The sequence below is a fragment of the Ictidomys tridecemlineatus genome, chromosome 7 (genome assembly GCF_052094955.1).
Source record: "Ictidomys tridecemlineatus isolate mIctTri1 chromosome 7, mIctTri1.hap1, whole genome shotgun sequence".
NCBI lineage: Eukaryota > Metazoa > Chordata > Mammalia > Rodentia > Sciuridae > Ictidomys > Ictidomys tridecemlineatus.
The window spans coordinates 190885791-190903381 of NC_135483.1; the positions used below are offsets into that span (position 1 = coordinate 190885791).

The window sequence follows — 17591 nt, forward strand, 5'->3', positions numbered from 1 at the left end:
CATGTCCCAGAGTGACCAAGTAGCTTGCCACAGTTGTACTTCCTTGGTTCCCAAAGTAGATTCCAGATGCTCCAATTCCTAGAAGAACACTGTCTTGATTAGGAAGGCATTAGAATGACATATTGGGACATTAAGCGTTCTACTGGTAGCCATACTTCCCTGTGGCTGGGAAGTTCTGCTGTTGAATTGGGATACAGCATCCATATAGAGCAGCAGCAGGGGTTATATCATCCAGAGACACTGCGCTAAACTTACCAGTACTCCTTAGAGGTCACAGTGATCTTTATCCTAGTATAGTTCCAAGTAGTTTAAGGTACACTTACCAAGTTAGAGCTCCATGGAGCATCTTGAAATATTAGTGGAGCTTATGCTGCTTCACTCCTCTGTGCTTATAGCTCTCTATTGGAGGCATCATCATTCTGAAGGACACCAGTGAAGACATTGAAGAGCTAGTAGAACCTGTGGCAGCACATGGCCCGAAAATTGAAGAAGAGGAGCAAGAGCCAGAACCCCCAGAGCCATTTGAATATATTGATGATTAAGAACCAGAGGTGAGCATTTAACAAAATTATATTTATGAGGGGAAACCTCTTTGTTAAGACTTTAAAAATGTTTTGTATAAGGACGTTGTTTTACTTCTTCCTCTTCTTTTGTGCTTGGTCCTTGTTGACCTAAACAATATTAAACTTACCCCTTTTTCAGCCCCTTTCTGCATACAAAACCACAAACTCCCTTTTTCTTTGACTCTACTCTGTAGTAATCTACCACTGTTATTCAAAGTGGCTGCTCTGCACACTATTTTTAGAAGTTCATAGGGAGATATAGTGGTTGTTCCCGAATGTGCAACTACTCAGTACTTCTTTTATCCAGAAAAACTATTGAAAATAGTCAGCTGAACTGTGTAGTTTGCTTAGTGATGGCATTGGTGTACATGCTGTATAAGCTGCTTGTGGACCAGTCATAATTTGTGGGCCAACATTGGTCCATAGATCACACTTTTGAGTAGCACAGGTGTAGACTTCTCCCTGATTCTTTTCTGACTCTTTTGGCAGTACTTTTGGCACTAAAACTTTAATATTTGTTTATTCAGTGGAGCTATTAAACATTTAGTGTACATAAGAATTGCTACTTTTAGGGACTTTGGTATCAATTAGACAATACCACAGAGCTTTATCCAGCTGAAAAATGTGACCAGTGTTCTGACAGTGTCGAAGCGGGTCTTTTGATTTGGAAGATTGGAATAACCTGCATGAAATTGTCACTCTGAATTCCTCCATTTCTTTTTAATAGTCAACATACATTTGAAGACACCTATATGAATGACATGTAATCAGGTTTCTCTAATTCCACTAAGCTATTTTTATTCCACTCTAAGGAAACAGGGTGTCATTTATTACAGTATGACAAAATTTAAAAGTACATTTGAAGGTCTGGTTGCAAATTTAGCATGGTCAGTGTTACACATTGACTAGCAATTAATGAAAACTTTATAGAAATCTCTAATATTAAACAAATACTCTGCCACAGATGGAAAAATATTCATGCCTCAGGAGAATACGCATTACAGAGAGATTTATACTAACTTCTCTGCCACCTAAGCTTGCTTTTGAAAATTATCTTTCAGCTAAGCTTTACCCATCTACCATGTGACAGTGTGGATGTTATGATCCTTCACAGAATTGAGTTGACTTATGGTAGCCCCTTTCAGCTTTTCGTAATACCTACTGATGATGTGTTTTGGTACTTACAAAATGGCTTTGAGGTGTACAGCTGGAAATTGAATTTTTCTTACTTTTTCAAAGGATAAGAATATTCCATCTGTTAGGAATTTTAAAACTTGGTATCTTGGCACAAACTGTCATACTAGGATCGCAGAAGCAGGTTTGGGGGCTTTTTAAATAAAAAATAATGCCAGCTTCTACGACCATCTCTTTCCCTTTCCAGGATCTCATTTGCTCATCCAAGGATGACTCTCCAGGCTCATATTGGAAATGCCTATGCAGAAGTTCTTCTGAGATCTGTTACTCACTGCATGTATCATTGCCTCTGTGCTGACCTGAAGAACCTTGACTCCAAGTCTTTGGTTGAAAAGAAGATGTATGACTATTTAGTGTGCTCTTTCACAGAACTTGGTTTTCAAATAAATATATTAAAATCTCCAGATGGACAAGACTTTCGATGGTTTGTTTTCAGCCTAAGTTTTAAAATAAATCTAATTACCCACCATGGAATGCGAATTCTACAACCAAAGGCTAATACTTAATGTGGTAGGATGAGTATCCATGATTTTTATATTGATGAAAAACAAGCTGTTCGTGAGTTATAAACCATTTAAGAAAGTTCAGGCTTGTGTGTAACTCCGATACTATGTTTTTTCCCTGTACTCACTCATCTTTTCTCCTTAAGAAATAAATACATTTTAAACCATTTGGAAATCATGGAAAACTTAAACCATATTCAACATCCCCAGAATTCTCTGCAATTTTTAATGGGATGGAGGGGAGTGCTTTCACTTATTGAAGACCTTTTAATGACCCAAGAGAAGTAACTTATGAAAAACAGCCTTTGCTTATATTTTGTTGATCTTGTTAAGGGCAATAGGTAGAGATGATTTTGTTTCATTTAGCCACAGGATCTGATAATGTAACTTTTTTCCTTATCCCTTAGCCACTTTTTTCATGTTTTTTTATTGAATTTAATTTTAAAACAATACAGAGATTTAAAGCATATGCAGTTTAATGAATTTTTGTAAGTACAATAATTTTAATTTCTACATTATCAGGACTTTCATGAGTGTTAGGGTTTTAGAATAAGCAAGCAGGGTCATCATGGCTGACAGTTACTCATCTCATTTTCTAGCACATGAAATGGATTTCTCACATCTATTTAGGACATAGTTGAATAAGAGCTGAACTTGAGAGGTTTTGTATTTTTGTGTTGTTATTTTGTGTTTTGGTCTTCAATTACATATTTTTAAAAGTAGGTAACTTTGAAAATTTTACATGAATGACACGTGGTTCTTACCTTGGTTCTTTGACTTCCTAATTGAAGTCATAGCCTACAACTATTTAATGTATAAATTAAAATTATTGTTCTTACAAAAATTCATAACAATGAACAACTGTTCTTAAGAGAAATAAACCCCTGGATAGATAGCCCTAATGCATTCATCTGCCACAGCCTTCTTGATAGGTCTAGGTCTAAAGGTTATTGATCCCCAAGGATAGCACCACTTGGTTAATTTCATTGTGTCCCCTCCTTCGTAAATTCCTTGTTTCCTCAATATCAGATGATTCTATAAAAGAGATTATCTCATTTCCTAGCCTCTCATTAGATGAGTCCTTCCTGTTCAAGCTCCTTAATATTGCTTGCATTTTAGACAGTTATCTCATACATTTCCCTTAATACACAAAATATTCAAAAAAACAGAAACCTCACAAAGATGTCACTGTCCAAACTTGAGTAGACTAGGAGGGGTGATACCTTCACTGGCCTCCTGCCAAAGTTAAAACATTTTTTGTTATTTCGATCTCTTATTCTTTTTAGAAAGAATAATAGATTGAACTTCAGGGAGTAGTCAGCACTAGTTCCTCAGAATTTAAGTCTTCAGGTTACAGCTTTAAAGAGTGCAAGCTAGGGGCTGGGGTTGTGGCTCAGTGGTGCAGCGCTTGCCTAATATGTGTGAGGCACTGGATTCAATCCTCAGCACCACATTAAAAAATGAGAAAGAAAATAAAGATTGTGTCCATCTACAACTAAAAAAAATTTTTTTAAAAAGAGTGTAAGCTATAAAGTAAAAGGGCCATTTGGGTCAGATTGTGATGAAACTGTATCTGCTTTTCTATTGGATTTTTTTTCTACTAGAAGATTTCCTTAGAAATGCACAGCACTGCAAGCTAACCAAAGATCGAGGAAATCTAGAGTGATATAGAGCCAGGTGGAATAAAGTCATATATGAAGACAGGATAGGACCTAGAACAGACACATTTAATAAAAGAAATGGAAGGGAGAATGAAGGCAACTCTGCCTGGGTAGTATCTTTGTGGCGCTCAGTTCCAGAGTGGAAGGTAAGTGGGGTGCACAACATTGAAACCAGTGGGAGTAAACTGGTGTCTTAAATTGGATCTAATCCTGGAGTCTGGTCTTTCTCATAGTGGTCTGCAGGAAAAGGACTCCTGCCTTCCCCACCCACTCCTGGTACTGGGGAGTGAACCCTTGCACATGCTAGACGAGGGGCTCTGTTGCTGAACTACCTCCCCAACCCCTATTTATTTGAAATGGTCTTGCAGAGTCATTCATCTGGCCTTGGACTTGTGACCTTCCTGCCTCAGCCTCTGGAGTTGCTGTGATTTCAGGTGTGCAACACCATGCCTGACTTACCTTTTTAAAATATTCTCCTTGGGGCTGGGCACCATGGCACAGGCCTATAGCTTCTTGAAAGACTGAGACAGGAGGATTGCAAGTTTGAGGCCAGCCTGGGGCAACTTGGTAAGACCCTATCAAAATAAAAGGGCTGAGTGTAGATCAGTGGTAGAGCATCCCTTAATTCAGTCCCCAGTGACATTCAAAAACAAAACTTGGCTTCTCTGACTTGCTCTAATTTTCTTCCTATCCTAATTGGATAAATGTGTTTATTTTATCATCTCATTATACAGAGATTTTTTGATTCTTTGGCAGTCCCACTTCCTTTGACTGCTCTTTAACTACTAGCCTTCTTCAGAAATTGGTCTTTGTCCTCTTCTCAGTCTGCTTCCTTCAAGTGACCTCATCCATCCTACATCCAGGCACCATCTTTGCGCTGATGACTCGTAATATTCACATTCCTCCCATTTTCTTCCTCTGAGTTTTTGATGGCTACATTCAGCACTTTGCACACTCCACATCCAGCCTCTTCTATTGATTTGAGCTAATGTCAAGTCATCCATCTAATTGCCCACACCAAAACCTAGTTTCACTCTGGACTCTGTGCCTGACCCCTCCCATGTCTCTCCAGTTCATCTGCCACTTCCTCTCTGCTGCCAGACTCTGTCTACTGCACTCTCCAAATCGATCTTTCTGAAATGCAAATCATGTTGGTCTCCTGCTTAAAAGCATGCAATCCTTCAGTGTTGAATAAAGCCCAAAATCTTCAGTGTGTGTTCATGGCTGCCCAAGGCTTTAGCTACTGTTTGCTTTTCTGGCCTCCAGTCTTTTCACACTTCTCTCCCCTGGGCACTGCTTTCACTTCCTCCAAAGACCTAGGCTCTCTTTCTCTCAATCTTTGCACATTCCATTGCCTGAAATACCTTCCTCTTTTCACTCCCAACATTTTTCCATCTAGATCTGGCAAATCTAAGGTGCTCCTTACTCAGTGGGAATTATATCCTGGTAAACCTATCACAAGTTCAAAATGTACTTAATACTCCAAACATATCAAACATTGTAGCTTAGCAACAGTACACAGCAGAGGATCCGTTATTTCCCTTCATGGCTGACTGGGAGTTGTGACTCGCTGCTACTGTTCAGCATTGTCCAAGAGTATCAGACAGCATATAGCTAACCCAGGAAAAGATTCAAATTCTAAATTTAAAGTATAGGGTCTGGGGATGTATCTCAGTGGTAGAGTACGCTTGCCTAGCATGTGCAAGGCCCAGGATTGAATCCCCAGTACTGGAAAGAAAAAAAAAAAGTACAGTTTCACTACTGTGTATCTGTGGAGAGTAATGACTTGAACCAGAGTCTCTGGTTGCCTCGAGGCTACCTTTGTGCTGGGAACTTCCTGTGCAAAGGTGGAGGTCAAGATGGCCTGGTTGCTATGGTGATGCCTGGCCTGCAGAGGCTCTGTGCAAAGGCGCAGAGCTCAGGCACCCACTCCCATGGATAGAGAATTCTGGGCATAAAGAGAGAACCTCGATGTCTCGCAAGTTTCATTGCAACCTTCAAGTCTGTCTGCTTTACTGAAACTTTCCCACAAAAAACCTTTGTTAACCTGTATAATAAACATGCTGAACTAGCTCTGGGTCATTATTTCTCCATCAGAGGATAGTGTCCCACCGTGTCCCAGCTTTCTCTCTAGGTGTGTCTGTCTTCATCCCCTATCACCCCTCACCCAGGCTGGAGGCAGCATGTATCACTTTCACACCAACAGAAAAGTGAAAAGTTCTAGGTCTAACCATTGTAGGTAGCGGACCGCCTGTAGAGATTTTGTTTTTAGAAACTTAACCTTTAAGACACCCTCCCTGGTTTCTCCCACCAGGACCATACTGTGTTCTTTACTCTGGGCCCCCATTGTCCTCGTACCCCAGGGCCTTACTGTGTTCTTTACTCTGCTTCCTAAGAAACCAATATTGGCCCCCATTGTCCTCAGACCCTATCATTCATTGCCTTGTTCACCTACCTAACTGCCCCCCACATCTTCATGCTGACTGTGTTCTTGAGAATGGTAATTGGGAACCACAACTGAGCACTAACAAAACAACTTGAAGAGTCCATGAGCACAGAAGGTGATTAATTCACCTGTCTCAGAGCTGCCTTCCCCAGGGGCCTAAATGTCTCTCCTCACTCTTTCTGCAGTATCTAAAAGCATCTGCCAAGGACTAATTTTCAGTTGGTTTTGTTCTTGAAGAACCCTGGCTTTTCTCTGCATGCACAGAGGGTGTCTCTGGGTCTATACCAGCCTGAGATGATGAAAGAAAAGAGTTTAGGCAAATAAGCTTTTGTGGCTTTGTCCCAAATACTTCCTGCCAGCCTTACATCCATCATAAATGAGATACTTCCACTTTCACAGCCCTTAGCTGTGGAAAGGAACTCTGAGGGCTCAAGTTCCTTTACTGTCAAGGCTGTGGGCCCTTCCAAGCTAAACCATGCATTGGGAACAACATGGACTTTGGCTTCAGACTGAGGTTCAGATATCAACCCTGCCCCTCACTGGCTTCCTCATCTGTACAGAGGAAGCAGGGTTCATCTCAAGGTCATTACAATATTAAATAACAGCTAATGTAACAGGTTTTCTGTGTGCCAGCCAACTGTGCTAAGCGTCATATGTGCTGCCACTCATCCCTCACAACCGTTCCAAGAGGTAGACCCACCCTCCAGTAGCCATGTTAGAGAACCCGGCGCTCAGGCAGGCATTCATTGCATCTCATTCAAGACATGTCTAATGCTCATTCAGACACTGAGTGGATGGACAGGGTCCAACATGGAGAGCCATTTTTACAGTTGTGCTTCCAGTTCACCTTCCCACTAATCTAGATTCTGGCCTTTGAATTCTCTGGGACTTTGATTCAGTGGGTCAGCAGACCCACCAATAGCCATTTCTCTGCACATTCTATGTTCATGCTCTCTTTTAATTGGTGTCTTCTCTGCACTCCTGAGTCTATATCCTTTTCAGAAAGGGAGTGTTAACGAAAGCCTTATTTCTAGCTCCTGGGGGCCTCTACTGCATAGCCTATTGGTAATGGGCATTTCCCATCTGTTTGCACAGATCTGGGCAGTTCCTTTGGTGCATGCACTCAGTGTTCTAATCTGTGAATTAGTGATTTGTAATAAAATTGCATCCGGAAGATAATTACCATTAAAGTTCTTGGGCATTACTCAGAGCTGGGGCTTGGCAAAGAGTAGGTCAGAGATAAAGTGTTTCCCATCAAGTCTCGTTCCCACGACCAGGTGTGAACAGCCTCCGACCCTTGTGCCATCATTTCAGAAACCCTGATTCGTGTCCCAAAGATTGAAGTTTTATAAGTGTCCTAGGCTTTTTGCTTATACTGGGTTTGAACTAGCATCCTCAAAATAAGGACAGGTAATGGGTCTCTAGGTAAATCCCTTCCCCAGTTCCTGGATTAGGGGCCTGGTAGGGAGACTCACACCTCACTGTCCACCCCCAGAAGTCTCTTCCAAGGACACATCACACATCATTTGCAAGGCAACTCGGTGTTCTCCAGCGCTGTCCTGTGTGTCTAGGATTTTGGTTTCCCAATCAGTCCATTAATCAGCTCTTTAAAGGCAAGCCCAAAGTACCCCCTTAAAGTCCCTGTGCCTGAGCAGTAACGCCTGTTGGTTTCAGATGAAATGATTGGTTCTGCTTAGAGGAGTCTGGCGATGCCGCTGACCCTGGCGGATTTTTCTCCACAGAACTCACAACCACCTGGCATATGACGTTTATCTGTTTATTGTCTTTGTCCTGATTAGCACATGAACTTAATAAGGATGAGGAGGTTGATCTTGATGGTTGTCCTATTCCTAGTGCCCAGAGCAGTTCCTGGCTCACTGTGGACATCCAGTAAACATTCATTGGATGCGCAGATGGCAAAATGTACTTAGCCCCTGTGTGCCAGGCACGGGTTCAGCACCTTCCTCACATCACCATCTTTAGTCCTTGAGATTCTAGTGTGAGGGAAGTATGACTATCCTCAAGTTACAGTTAGTGACATCGAAGCAAAGTTACAGGACTGGAATTCAAATCCAGGTCTAACTATAAAACCTATTTCTTTTGCTTTTGGTTTTGCTTCTTTCTTAAACCAGCAATACAGCAGAGGTGGAGTTCAACTCGGGATCTAGTAAGTGTAGCAGGCGCTCAGTTGATTCTGCTACAGTCAAAGCTGCACAAAGCTGCTTCTAGAAGACCCACATCTTCTTGCCAGGATAAGAAAGAGGTCCCCTGGGCCCTCCCACAGCATGGAGGAGAACAGACACCAGCAAAAGCCCTCCTTGCAAGACAGATGTGTCCAAGGGCGATGTAAGTGGCACCAGGTGGATACACTGTCTTGTGGACCCTTGGACAGGTCCTAGTACACAGAAGCCTGGTGGCTTCCAGCATGCTTTGCTGTGGCGCTTGCTGTTCATTGTCAGGAAGGACTCTGGGTTTGTACGACTCCAGCAACAGCCCATTTTTTGAGATGCTTCTTGCTCCTCTAGCAAACAGTTCCCAGGAATGGATGCCATGTGTCAGTCCTGGTCCTTCATTCTCCAGGCTTCAGGCTTGCCCCATGGTGGCCTGGCCATAGGTGCGTCACCATGGAGGCCTGGGCATAAGTGCTTCAGCCATTCCTCTCACCAGTGCTCCATGGGGAACTGTGTCTAGTCCCCAGTAACACCTCAGCCAGCAGCAGGGGGAAGAGAGAGGGTCACCCTCCAGGGTCAAGAGAGGACAGAGGGCCAGAAGAATATAACAGGCAAAGCTTATAGGCTGCAGCCAGCACAGCAGAGACCAGGAAAAATAATTCCATTTTTTCTTAAAATAATTTGATCAAAAATAATTTGATCAATATATATGTAATTAAATATTCTTTTTTGGAAAAAATGAACACGTTCTAATTTCTTACATTTGTTTTGTGGCATAGAGGTTTATTTATTTCATTCTTTTTAGTGGGAACAATAAGGAAGGTAGGGGCTAGGGTCGTGGCTCAGGGGTAGAGTGCTTGCCTAGCATGGGTGAGGCACAGGGTTTGGTTCTCAGCACCACATATAAATAAATAAAAAGATCCATTGACAACTAAAAAAAAATGAAAATAAAAAAAGGAAAGAAGATAAGTAGGAGATGGCCTAAACCTAATCTTCTTAGGGCTTCGAGTCTTTAAATATCTTCCTGCAGCCTGAACAGGAACACACAGTCTGTCTGTCTATCAATGTTCTAAAGTCACTGGTTCAAGACAGAGTCGTGCTCCACAGTGGAGCCAATACTGACTAATAATTCTAACTGACGGACATGGGAAGGCGTTGGCTTGGAGCAGAAGGTCAACTGGCCAAACCACACTGTGGGAAATTCAGTCCACAGGCGACTGAGTCCGGCTCCCACTTCTGTACCACGTTAGGGGATCAGAGCCCCATGCAGCCACGTGTTCTCTAGTAAACCGTGGGGAACACACTCGCCTGCCCAGGCCCCACGAGGGGATGAAGAGACACAGGTAGAGCAAAAAGCCAGCCTTGACTTTAATGGCAATCTTGCAAGATTGAGTGCCTGGCAGTCAGGGGCACACAGATGGGGTACAACCAGCATTTTATCCCCTAGAGTTCAAGATCCCTCCCTGAGATCCTCACGGCTGAGTACTGTGGGGTACACAATCCTCCCAAACTTCACTGTTGGGGCACACCCAAAATGGCTCCCTCACCAAGACTTCAGTGGGCCATGTGATGTGTTCAGTGTGTAGCTAGGGCGGGGAGCCAGCTATGTTCTGTTAGTCCAGGCCAGAAACACTCTGATTCAGCAGAGAGACCCAAGGTTACAAACATTAACTGAAGCAGCCTGTTGGCAGTGTGCCTTCTTTGTTTGATCTGCATTTAAAAAGGGCCTATGGAAAAGACTTGGGGGCTAATGGGGACAAAATGGGCAAAATGGAACTGCCCGGGGCTGAAGGTAAAGCTGGAGGCTGTGGCCACCTCAGAATGGAGCACGTCTCCTTCCTAACTGCATTTTGCATCTTCTTCCACCTGCAGAGCCCTGAATCTGTTTCCTGGGAAAGAGCCCCTGCACCAGGTTCGCCCAAGTTTTACTGATTTACAGGTTATTTAAAGAAATATGCCTTTAGTTGTCCCCATCTCCCTTTGTTCTCTTATGGCAGGGAAAGTCCCCCTGAATTGAGTGCCTTTTGGCACCTACACAGTTTATCTCTGTTGGTCAGGTGGCCCCTTCCTTCTCCCCTTCTGTTTGCAGAGGGGCTGTAAATTTTACACTTCAGTGTTGCCTGCTTGTAACTTGCCATCTTGCTCTTCCCTCCAGCTGCCTCTCTTATATCCCAAGTCATTTTACATTTAAGGCTACATACTATATTCTGAAAAATGGACCGCTGGACTTTCCTTCTTTTTTTTTGGTGGGGAGGTATTGGGAATTGAACTCAGGGGCACTCCACCACCAGTGAGTCACATCCCCAGCCCTATTTTGTATTTTATTTAGAGACAGGGTCTCATTGCCTAGTACCTTGCTGTTGCGGAGGCTGGCTTTGAACTTGTGATTCTCCTGTCTCAGCCTCCCAAGCCACTGGGATTTCGGGTGCGCGCCACTGCGCCCTGCTGGACTTGCGTTCTACCAACTAAGGTAGACCCAGCCGCTCAGCTGGATTTTCTATTTCTCACAAACTGTGACTGCAGTCCATCAGACATTTGCATCCCTTCTGAAACGACCTCTGTACTTTCATTTCTCCTTAAGGGAGTGGGCCACCTCCTAGCTTAGCCCAGATGCCAGTCACCAGGCTGCAGTGATTGGTTCAGGGAAGACCACACAACCAGGTCAGGCCAGATCAGTCACAGCTAACAAGACCAAGTCTGGGAACCTCTTTCTTTCTTTTTCTTTCCCACTGCTGATGTGGCCTAAACCTGCTCCTTCCACCACGTGGAACCTACATGGGGTGCAAAGCCAGAGGAAGATGAGCTAAGATCCCTAGTGGATCACCAAGCCCTGATCCAGCTGTGCCTTTCTCTCCAGACTGTGAAGTTCCTTGAGAAATAGCTTCTCTTCTTTGCTGCAGCAAAACATGAGGTACTCAGAGTTGAATTTCTGGCACTTGATGCCAAAGGAGCACTTCAAGAGGGAGCTATTGTCGGTGACATGGACTGAATTGCCCTTCCCTTAAATTCATCTGTTAAAGTCTTACCCTCAGTACCTTCAGAATGTGACTATTTTTGGAAATAGGCTTAATATAAAATGAGGCCATTTGCGTGGGCCCTAATCCAATCTGACTAGTGTCCTTATAAGAAGAGATTAGAACAGTCAGCGCACAGGCTGAGACAGCCACGTGAGGACACAGTGAGAAGGCGGCCACCTGCAGCCCAAGGAGAGAGGCCTCAGGAGAAACCAGACCTGCTGGCACCTCGAGCCTGTGCTTCCAGCCTCCGGAACCGGGAGACAGCAAGTCTGTAGATGGGGCCCCACAGGCTCATCTGGGTGGAACCATGGAACAGGGACATGGGGCATGAAAGGAGCAAGTTAGTCCTTCAGAAGGATGAAGCTGGAGCTCAGGAGGAGGTCCAAGGAATCAGTGGAAGAATATGGATTGAGCCTGGCTACTGCTGATGACGCTGGGCATAGAAAGGAGACAGCTTCTGGAGCCTTCTGCACTGGAGGAGACGGGACCTCTGCCTTATTTGTCTCTACCACACCCTGGGCCTCTCCTCACACAGCTCATTAGCTCCTGGGCTGGACTTGGGTCAATTCCTTTTCAATTCCCACAGCCTATAGCACAGGTTCCCAGAATGCAACCCGATGCCCCTGGGAGGACATGTGTACACCAGTGGGGTATTCGGGTTTCGGGAGGGAGCCCTCCATGCTGGGCTTCCTGTGGTGTGTGGGTGAGGCAAGGCCCATCTGGTGTTGGGTTTTTCTTTTTCTTCTTGATTGAGCCTAGAGTTGTTCCACCACTGAGCTACCTCCCGGCCCCTTGTATTATTTATTTTGAGAACGGGGCCTGGCTAAATCGCCTAGGCTGGCCTCGCCCTTCCTCCTCAGCCTCCTGGGTAGCAGGGATGACAGCCAGCCATGTGCCACTGCGTCCAACTCCTAGGTTGGTTTTGAACTTTACCACGAGCTTTTATTCTTCTGATAACTCACATCAAAGGTGACCACACCGATTGTACTCCTGTGTCACCACAACCACTGCCCACCTGTGCCAGTCTGCATGACGGACTGCCTAAGACCACACATAGAGACTTCCTTTTAGGTCTTCTGGTGTAGTCAATCTAAGTGTTTATACATGGGAAGGGAGAATATGTGTGTGTGTGTGTGTGTGTGTGTGTGCGCACACACACACATATATGCACATTTATTTATTTATAAATTGTTTCCTTTTACTTCTTTCTACTTCAGTTTTTGTAAGAGATAGGATCTGTATTTCTTCCTTGAATTCCTTGGTTCAAGGGATCCTCCTGCCTCGGCCTCCCAAATAGTTGGGACTACAGGAGCATGCAATCATTGTTAACTCATGCAGACAAATAGGTTATATTATGCAGGGACTTCATTTTAGGAGAGGGAAGAGGATATTACATAACATGTTATTAAAGGGGGAGACTGGGAGGGTGGAGACTCACTGCCCAGGTCAGCCAGGCATTCTTCTTGGGGAGCCTTAGACTCCCCACCTGTGCTTCCCAGCAGGCTTGGGCTCCTGCACATCCTCAATCTCTACCCTATAAGGCCATGAAAGGGCTGAGCAGACAGACAAAATGAATGGGATCCCCTGGCTGGTGGCATTCACAGCCTCCTGTAGCAGAGTGTGTGGAGAGCTGCAGAGAGATGGGGCTGAGCACCCTCCCAGGACCTGGGCTCCGTGGCACTCTGCCCCGGGAAGCCCGCAGTCAGACACAGGCTCCAGGTCTGATCCTGGATGAGCTAGACTCTCAAGTGAAGGTAAGAAAAAGTTGTTCATGATGACTCCCGTGACTTCCCTCCAGAAAGGCGCACATACATTCTCAAGGGACAAATGGCTCTAGAAGATGTTAGTCGGGGCTGATCAAGGCCCTGAGGGCTCTTTGGGCCAGGATTGGGGCAGGATCGGGGCTGGACGTGGGTCTTGGCTCTTTCCCCAGACCTGCATCGTGGTGTTGCCAGTACAGATGGCCAAAGGCTACCTGGACAGCTGTGAGGCCCCAGGGGCCTGATCTGGGACCTGGCCATTCTAAGCCTGGACAGCTTAGATGTGAGGGGCTTTGGGGCCCAGTCCAAGGTCTTGGTGCTGCAGGGGCTGGCTACCATAATGCACCACTGTCCTCGGAACCTCAGAATACAGCGGTGGGTTGGCCAGAGCCCACACTGCCCCCATGGGCCAGGGCCACTCCCCAGCCTCAGCTCCGCTTTGGCACTTCCAGGTTGGCTCCATGGAAAAAAACTGGGAAGAAGCCGATCCTGCCCTTCCTTCCACAGTTGTTCTTGGAAACCAAAATGTTTATTTCCCAGCCTTTTGGTAGTCCCTCCAGGGAGGAACTGTCACAGACAGGCAGTGGAGACATAGGGCAGGATGGTGACTCACCAGGGCCATCCTGTGCCTCCCTGCCCAGCCCTGCTGTGTGTGGAAGCTCAGGTCCCAATCATGTCAAAGCAAGCCTGGGTCCCGGTTTCCTGCTGGGTCCCTCACAGGGAACTCCCTTGAGCCTGGCCCTGCGGCCACCAGAGAAACAGGGATCTGTGGGGATTTGCTGGACTGCCTCTGGGACCACCTGCCTTGACCTGGCATCTGAACCACACACGGCCTTCAACCTGTCAGGACACACAGGACGGGCAAGGGCAGGCTGCCAGCACCATCCCCCCGGCTCACAAGTGGTGGAGTGCAATGGGCAGGTTGAGCAGGCCTGCCCGTGACTGTGGAAGCTGGTCTGTGTGGGCAGGCAGGGGCAGGGTCCACCCTGAGGGCCTGGACCAGGACAGGGGCCTCCGATCCACATTTCCTCCAGGCTGTGCCTGGAGAAGGTCAGAGAACTTGTGGGGCCCTTGTGTGCTGGACCGTGCAGCAGAGACAGAGCTAAGGGACCCCAGCTGCCACCACTAGAGGGGCCTTTCCCCAGGTCATTTCATGCCAAGGCAGCACCTGTACTTCAACAGTACACCCGCATTCCAGCCCCTGGAGGGCAAGGGCTAGGAAGGCCATGCACGAGCCTTCCCTGGACGGTCTCTTCCCGGCCCGACACCTCAGTTCTGCCTTCGTCCCCTGGGCCAGGGTTGAGGCACCTAGAAAATGTGCCTCGCTGAAGATGGTAGCATTTTACTATGGAAGAAGGGAGAAGGTGTTGTGGGGGTCAGATCCATCAAGAGCAGCAAACAGGCATCGCAGAGGGGAGAACTCCAACTTGATTTCACGCTGGCAGGCCCAGAGGAGTCTCTGACCTCCCTCTGAGCCCCGGTTCCAGTTTCTCACAACATTTATAGGCCATCTGGTGCCATAAAATTTCTGGTCTACAGAAAGAAGGCGGTGCAGCGGGAGGGCGGGGCAGTTCTAGCTGGAAGCCTGTTTACAGAGGGAGTATGATAAGGGGAAGCACTGGCTCCTCTCACAGGGCCTCCATAAATCTCAAGCCTTGGACCCAAACTGCAAAGGGGGCGTGGACACCTCAGAGGGGAGTAGTTAGATTCCTAGAGTTATTTACAGTCCAAAAGGTGAGGGTCTAAGGTGTTAACTGGGTTTCCCAAAGGAGGGCTGACTACAACAGGAGGGGAACTCTCCTTTCCAGGACAGTGTTCTTATAGTTTATTTTACATTCAGGCCTGGCTTTGCCGCCCACCACGAAGGGAAATGGGGAAATACTGCACACTCCACAAGAAACAACCCACCTCTCTGGACGTTTCTGGTCCCCGAGACCCTGATGGAGACAGCACCTTCATCCTTCCCCAAGCAGCACCCGACCTTGCTGGCTCCCTTCCTCCCCACTGCAAATCCCCTCTAACTCAGGACCCTTCCGGGCAGTCCCAGAGCTTCCAGAGCCATCCAGCCTCCCCTCCCTCCCAGGACAGGGGGTGTGAGCACCCAGCCTCCTTGGAAGGCAGAGTTCTGAGGCCTGGGGGTCTCACCCTGCTCCTCTTACCACTCCACCCCAAAGGTCTTATCCAAGTATTGTTTCCAGATGAATCCAACGTTCTTCCTAAGAGGAAATCTGGAAGGATCTTTCCTTCATCTTAATACCAGTGAAACCCCATCCGCTTCCCAGCCTCACGGGGTTGACACAGGGCCTCACCACCCACTGCCCACCCGGGAAACCTTCAACCAGGGGCATTTTCTCCCTCTGAGCCCTCTAGATGGCCCAGAGCTGAGGTGCCACTGCACTAAGAGGCTCAGCCTCTCAGTCTGGGAGTTCCAGAAGGGTAGATTGGGGGCTCCCTTGGCAGCTGGGGTCCAGGGTCCCTGCAGGCCTGTCCCATAGAATTCTCTCTTTCTCCTTGTGTTTTCTGTTCGGGTGCCAGCCATTCCAGTGCCTCCCGCTGCAGCATTCCCAGAGATTTCCCAGTTAGGAGTGCCTCCTTGGAGCTGGGACCTGCTACATCCCTAGCAGGTAGAAGTGGAGGCCACGGCTTCACTGTCAAGTGGGGGCACTATCTTGATGGGTTCTGATGGGTTCGTCTTGACCACTGGCATTTCGGGGACCAGAGATGCTGTCAAGCCTCAGAACTGTGCTATACTTGATGATGCTGCCCCTTCTGTTCACACCATGCCTTCAATCAGCCAGACCCCCTGCCTGCTGACCCCTGTCAGAACTGCTCCAGGCCTCAGGCCATATTTGTTTGGTTTGGTTTGGTACCAGGGATTGAACTCAGGGGCATTCCACCACCACTGAGCCACATCCCCAGCCCTATTTTGAATTTTATTTAGAGACAGGGTCTCACTGAGTTGCTTAGGGCCTTGCCATTGCTGTGGCTGGCTTTGAACTCATGATCTTCCTGACTCAGCCTCCCAAGCCACTGGGATTACAGGCATGCGCCATCACGCCCTGCCATATTTATGTGAATGTAAGGGGTGGCCTGGGTTTGTATCATTTTTTTTCTGGTTAGTTTCTCAGCCCCTCTTCAAAGATGGAACTGCAAATCCTCAGGGGAGGGAATGATTAATTCTATGTCTTAGAAATCCCTGAACCTGGACAAGCAGCTGCAGCATGTCTGCCAGCTTCAGCACCTCCCCAGGACCCTGGGACTCCTCCCCAGATGGACTCTAGGCTGCAGAGGAGGACAGGGCTGCTCCCCTGACCTGCAGCAGGAGGGAGGAGGTGGCAGGGCTAGAGGTCAGGCTCTTTCTTCCTGCCTCCTTGCTGGGAAGCTTGTCCTCAGGGACAGGCAGGGAGGACCTTGAAGCAAAACTAGCACTGTGAAAACGAGAGAGAGAGAGAGAGAGAGAGAGAGAGAGAGAGAGAGAGAGAGAGAGAGAGAGAGAGAGAGAGAGAGAGAGAGAGAGAGAGAGAGCGCCTTGTGCAATACACATAGAAACATTTAGACGGGCTGGGGATGTGGCTCAAGCGGTAGCGCACTCGCCTGGCATGCGTGCGGCCCGGGTTCGATCCTCAGCACCACATACCAACAAAGATGTTGTGTCCGCCGAGAACTAAAAAATAAATATTAAAAATTCTCTCTCTCTCCCCTCTCTCCTCTCTCACTCTCTCTTTAAAAAAAAATCGATTATAATATTTGGTACATAGTAAATGTTCTCTAAAAAGTAGCTCTGCTGAAATTGAACTCATCCGAATCCTTTTTTTTTTTTTTTTTTTTTTTTGAGATGGAGTCTTTCACTGAGTTGCTGACTAGGATGATTCAAATTCACAATTCCATGCCTTAAATTCCTGAGTTCCTGGGATTACAAGCATGCACCACGGGGCTCGGCTTCTTCCATTTTTCCTTTTCTTCGAATTGACATGCATTTAATGATTAATTGAGAGAACTTTTAGGAACTATTAAATTTGCATAAATATTAAAAAAAAAAAGATTAATCAACTGCCCAGACATGGTGGCACATGCCTGTAATCCTAACTACTGGGGAAGCTAAGATAGGAGATCACAAGTTCAAGGTCAGCCTGGGCAATTTAACAAGACCTTTTCAAAATAAAAAGGACTGGAGATGTAGCTTAGAATAAAGCATGCCTAGCATGTGTGAGGCCCTTGGTTCAACATCCAGTAATGAAAAAAAAAAAAATTCAACTATTTATTCATGGCTCTTGGA

General features: G+C 46.5%; 1 protein-coding gene across 1 annotated transcript in view; it reads left to right on the forward strand.

Annotated features, from left to right (window-relative positions):
• The window catches only part of Psmd1 (proteasome 26S subunit, non-ATPase 1), a 90212-nt gene extending 88051 nt beyond the window's left edge, over positions 1 to 2161 (forward strand). The window contains exons 24-25 of the mRNA XM_005326442.5: positions 396 to 551; positions 1945 to 2161. Coding sequence (XP_005326499.1) covers positions 396 to 542 — 147 coding nt within the window. The 3' untranslated portion in view covers positions 543 to 551; positions 1945 to 2161. The remainder of the gene's footprint in view (positions 1 to 395; positions 552 to 1944) is intronic.
• Positions 2162 to 17591: the final 15430 nt, after the last annotated feature.